The sequence below is a fragment of the Hyposmocoma kahamanoa genome, unplaced genomic scaffold, assembly GCF_003589595.1.
Source record: "Hyposmocoma kahamanoa isolate Upper Pololo Valley unplaced genomic scaffold, ASM358959v1 99879, whole genome shotgun sequence".
Taxonomy (NCBI): domain Eukaryota; kingdom Metazoa; phylum Arthropoda; class Insecta; order Lepidoptera; family Cosmopterigidae; genus Hyposmocoma; species Hyposmocoma kahamanoa.
In genome coordinates this window covers 6,576,097-6,582,096 of record NW_020656077.1, presented here as the reverse complement: position 1 = coordinate 6,582,096, position 6,000 = coordinate 6,576,097, and the positions used below count along the sequence as shown (strand labels likewise).

The window sequence follows — 6,000 nt, the reverse complement described above, 5'->3', positions numbered from 1 at the left end:
GAGTTAAATAGATACCTTTTAATTACTTATCACAATATTATGATGACGTTTGTATATACGTATAGAGATTCTAATTTTGCCTTCAGTAATAATAGTACACACATCATTGTCTAGGGATCAAGCACGTTTTAGCCAATTACTGAAGATCAGGATTTTTAATTCAATTTTTTTAACACCGAAAGATTGTTTATGGTCAATTTTATAATTTGAACTTGACAATTAAATTGATCAAAATAAATCCATCGGTGTTAAAAAAACTCATTAAAGAAACTGGATTTTTGGTAATTAACAAAAATGTGTTTGATCCCTAGACTATTTGATGTGTGTATAATCTTAAATCCCTATACAGGGTGATAAAGAAACCAATGACCATTTAAAAGGAGCATACTGCATAGTGGAAATAAAAAATGCATGTTCGGTTTTTTTTTTCAAATACTTAACAAATAAATAAGTTATGACGTCTCAAAGTTTTTCGAAGAATTGTGAACAATATTGACACCCGATAATTAGCAGACGCCGTTGCTATAGCAACGACAACGGTGTGGGGCCAGTGGACGGAGTCAGCGCGCGAATTCATGTATTTAACAGACAACAAAGTATTAAACTAACGCGCGATGCGTTAGCGCAGGTCTGGCACCTAGACAACTCGGCGCCAATCGCTCAATTTTATTTACTATTTTGAGGTAACCACGCGTTAGAAATTATTGGGAAATGTGAACACCAAAAAATGGGGATTTTTTTTTGTTTTATTTCACTAATGTGTTCTATTACTGAATCTTATGCACAGGAAAAAAATGGTCAGTGATTTTTTATCACCCTGTATTTTATGTTACAATACTATCGTAATAGCATTGCTATATCAAATAGTAGACGTGTTTAATGTTGCCTTTGTGATGGTTTGAACAAGAGTAACACAAATTCAGAATACTTCAGCATTTAATTTCTATTTCATAAATAATCAAGTTCCCATAGTCGAGATACAAATCCGCGATCCTGGTATAAAAATAGCAATACACAAGTATTGTATTTAACAGAGGTTTTTCGATATAGCACGAAAACACTGTTATGGACAGTTTTTTATTAATTACGGTTACAACCTGTAGGTACATCTGAATTAATAATGTGACAACCCTAAGCTCCGAACGAAGTGTCAACATTGATGCGCCGAACATATGGGAGTTGCCTGCCTGTCCTATTATACTATAGTATTAATCACTCCATGATATTATTGTGATCTCTAGTAAATAACACAAAGGCTGATGTTAATAGATCTTATTACATATTTCATGGTCTAGAAGTAGGTAATTTGTCTGTAAATACAGTGGCTTTTTTGTAAAATTGCAACTAAACTTTCAACAAAATCGTTCAAGGAAAACGAAGTCCTTCTATGGGTGAAGGATAATCAACGATTATTCAGTATACCCCTTACAAAAATTAATGTATCACAATATAATCCTCTGCACAGCATCCTGTACAGAGAATATTTTCTTTTTTTTATTTGAGGATAATTTTTTGTAAGGGGTATACTGAATACCCACACATCTGTGGGTATTACAACGAAATATGTAGTAATTGTATTATCCTTAACTGCGGTTTCCCTTTAAAGATGTCACTTCTTGCATTGTTGTATTTTTTTAATAAAGTCAAGTGACGGGACGAAGAAGTCGTGCGCCGGATGGTAAGCCACACGCCTGTCCATAACAGTTGCAGTGACACTCAGAGCTTCAAATCGCAAAGATCTGAGCGGCACTGCCACCCCTAAGACATAACTTGGCAAGTCCCATGTGCCTGTAATTTCACCAGCAGTATAACGTATTCTTTTTTTTTTTCTTTTCTGATAATCAGTTTAGCGTCCATTTTTGCTCAGGCTATATAGATGCGGTACAGCGGGAAAAGTGGTCTGGGGGCGGACATCAGTGCCACACAGCAACCCCACGCGTAGTTCGCGGCGGGACAACAGTGTGAAGGTAGCCGGTGTGACACTCATAAGCAACAACGTTTCATTTTCTACTTAGATTTTAAAAGAAGCGCCATATGGTTGTCGGATTGTGTTAAAAAAAAATCTGTTTCATTCGCGTTACGGAACCAACCCAAAAGAAATTTCGGTCGAATTCATACTGAAACTTAATAAAAGCAGACTCAAGAGTTGTAAAAAAAATACGTGCAATCACTCTAAAGCCCCGCTGCTGCCGCGCTATGCGGATAGTTGCATAGAGCTCACTGGACCTTTGCGCCCGCAACCGCCTCGCGTTCGCCCCGTACTCGACTCGGGCCTGTTTGTCATACCGTCCGCCCCCGGCCCGTAATAATTGCATGGCACAGATATGTTAATTGTATTAATTTTTAATTGTATCGAGTTCTTAAGTTTTCAACCGTGACCATGGGACCTGTAAAGTGCTCGAAACGTTGGTTTGTGTGAAATGTTTTTTTTATTGTTTGTGTGTGATGTCTGCTATTGTGCCACAAATAAGAAATTAAAATTAATCTTTTGGATTTATAAATTTCCAGACTTTATCTGTATATCTGTGGCATCGTAGCTCTCAAACAAATGGACTGATCTCAACGCGGTTTTCTTTTATTTGAAGCGTGGTTCAATCGGAATGGTTCTCCGCTCACGCGATGCGCTCCTCCTACTGCAAAATGGCGGCTATTTGGTTTCGCATATTAGAAAAGCATTCAGTTTAAATACAAGTTTTTATAAATAAAAATTATTATTCTGCATTGCTAAATAAATACCCTCCGTACTACCAACAAAAACATCTCAAATAAAATGCAGTAATACACCGCAAATCCTGCACGTAAAAAGCACTATTGAATTTTTTGTGTACTTGGATAAATATGATAATATTCCGTTTGAGTGGTTCTAACGTTTATCATGAAATTACTCCTTAAAGTATAGTTTATAAACATTTATATTCAGAGTAAACTTAAAAATCGCTACTTACGGTATGTTTTCAATAAATAAACACCGAAATCACCAGTCCAAACAAAGACACACACGATTGTCGTGACGTATTTTTGAAGTTGTTAATTTTTTTAAATGACAGACGCAGGCATTAAAAACTTTATGGTTTGCTAGAGTAGTTGTCGAAATAGCAATTAATATTAGTTCTTTTACCTGTTATAACTTCGATATCCGATATATCGATATAAAACCATCGCCGGCACCTCTAGGTGTGGTATGCGTCTACGGCTGCATGTATCACGTGAGCGGTTAACTATGTTTTGATGACCATCTGTCCAGGTGTTCAAACATCATCAGCTCTTCTCCAAGTTAGTGTAGAGATCACAACCACAAAATGTGTTGGGGAATTTTTAAGTTTTTATTTATATGCACTTACTTCAAAAGTTAGATTCTTATAAACAGTGTTTAATGTTAAACGATTGCCTGAATAACCGTATGTATTACTTTAAAAATGAAATTCAAAAGGACCAAAATACATAACAAACTTTGTACTATGTACCGTAATCATTGTCTCGACCTCGAGTCACGGGAAACTGAAAATAGTTGCGTCAACAAAAGCCAGGGTTCGTGTGTTCGATGACACATCTCTTGCAGAATTTCTTCACTGCCCTATACCCCCTAAGGGTAACAGGAGTGTCTTGAATGTTCAACTGGGTGAGACCTCGGCAATAGTAAGCAACGGCTTCAAGGCCATCGTCGCCAATAAGCTCGCAGCCACGTAAAGCCAGCTTCTTCAAATTCGGACAGCATCGCGCCAATATCTGAAATTCGATCCCACTGTTAACACGTAACCCTCTCCCCGGTACCCGTACCCACTGCATGTGATAGTGTTTCTATGATACAGTCAAGCATAGTACACTCAACATAAAATATGCTTTACTCGCACAGAGACCATTTACACAAACATTCACGTAGTCAAAACAATTATTTAGATACCAAACATTAAATTTGATAAACGAGGTTTGCTGTAACATTGTTATATTCCACGAACGTGCACGATGTGCGGCGCAAAATGAAAATAAACAGATGCAAGCGTTTGTGGTAATTGAAATAGTTTTAACATAACAAAATTTAATGTGCAACCGCAAATTGGCAAGCAATGTGATTAGTTATAAAATACACGGCTTTTCGCTTTTGCATTTTCACCAAAAGAATGCGCTCGGCGGAACTACATAGTTAATTACAATGTGAATTCGCTAGCTAGAAATGCGATGCATGAGGAAATTCAATACAAAATGCTCTGAATATTAATATGTATATAGAACTACCTACACAAACATAAGATTTGCATTTACGTGTCACACACATAGGAGTAAATGTGCCGACTCAACAATGTATGTTTACAAAGTTTGTTCAATCTTAAACTCAAATAATCTTTATGCCATAGGTAAGCAAATTACACTTGAAATCGTCATATTAAACTTTACTATTCATTCGTAAGGCAGATTCCCCTAAGAAGAATGATTAAGACACTGTAAGGGTTGCTCTTTGTTAATAAATATTTGAACACGTATCATTTACAATATTCATTTTAAATACTCAATTAGAACTTAAGGAGCTACATGAAGAACTGACGCAAGTGCATTTTGTTTGCAAGGAGATGTGCTGTGGTATTGAAACTGACCTGTAGACCTGCTTCGGAGACATCTGTAGCGCCAAGGTCCAGAGCTCGTAACCTCGAGCATCCCCGAGCTATGGCTTCCACGCCATCGTCACCTAAAGCACCGCACCCTCGAGCGTTCAGGTAACGCAGTTTATAGCATCGACGCAATGTCCTTATACCAGAGTCCGATACCTGAACAAATAAAACATAGTCCAGTCAGGTCGAAGGAATATTGTCTTTGTCTGTGTTCCATCTTTGTGTCAATAATAATAACATAGTAGTGGAATAATTTCACAAAAAAATATATTCTTTTTTTAATAGTTTATTGCACAGGAAAAACACAAAATACCTTAAACAAGTAAACACAAACAATAACATCAGTACAGAGTATTAAAAAACCGACCTCAAAAGTTCGTGGAATGAAAATGTATTTGCCAAATTTTATTGAAATTGGTTACCGTTTGCCACCCTTAGAAGTGCATTCATTTTCTTCAAATTTAAATGGGACCACTACTACTAAGGTACCCTTTTTTCAATAAAAAAAAGAATCATCAAAATCGGTTAACCAATACCGGAGTTATCGTGTAACATACATACAAAAATATATCGTATAGTCGAATTGAAAATCTCTTCCTTTTTTGAAGTCGGTTTTTAAGAAAAAATTCTATAAGACTAAATACAGGACACAATAACTAAAATAACGAGTTTTCTTGCACAACAATACAATAATTATGTAAAACAAAAACAACAATATCAATAACATTAAATTATTATAAAGTAAATACTTAGGATGAATATTTATTTCACGATGTGTAAAACCTATCAAATGGATGGAATAGTGGATAAATAATGCTCCTTAATTCTGTTTTGTTGTTTTAAAATTTTGAATATGTTATGTAGCCAGTGATTTACTGTTGTGAACAGTAATAGAGAGGGCGTTCCAAAGTCTGACCGCACGAACAGTGAAAGAATGAGAATACAAACCGGAATTGAAGGATGGAAAAGATAATTGGAACATAACAAGAGAGCGACAGGGCTTATTTTTTTAATGTAAAGTAGGAGGCAAACGAGCAGACGAGCCACTTGATGGGAGGTGGTCATCGTCGCCCATGGACATTTGCAACATCAGATAAGCTGCCAATGCGTTGCCAGCCTTTGAGAGCCCTGTAAACACGCTTTTTGAAGAACCCCATGTTATAGCGTAAAATAAATGCTTCAGGAGAAAGATCATTCCATATCTTGCAGGTTCGAGGAAGGAACGAACGAGAGGCTCGCGTGGTCGTACAATGCCAAGCATCTGATATGTAGGGATGGACTCTACTCCTTTGGCGGGAGGTGCGATGGTAGAAACGAAACGGTGGCAATAGTTCGAAAAATTCCTCAGAGCACTCCCTATTATAAAGACGGTAGAACACACACAGAGAGCTAACGT

General features: G+C 36.8%; 1 protein-coding gene across 1 annotated transcript in view; it reads right to left on the bottom strand.

The window, feature by feature from the left end:
- Nucleotides 1-3,033: 3,033 nt before the first annotated feature.
- The window catches only part of LOC113239462 (F-box/LRR-repeat protein 7), a 49,953-nt gene continuing 46,986 nt past the window's right edge, over nucleotides 3,034-6,000 (bottom strand). Inside the window, exons 7-8 of the mRNA XM_026476488.1 lie at nucleotides 4,590-4,760; nucleotides 3,034-3,726 (exon numbers count right to left, since the gene is read on the bottom strand). Coding sequence (XP_026332273.1) covers nucleotides 3,514-3,726; nucleotides 4,590-4,760 — 384 coding nt within the window. The 3' untranslated portion in view covers nucleotides 3,034-3,513. The remainder of the gene's footprint in view (nucleotides 3,727-4,589; nucleotides 4,761-6,000) is intronic.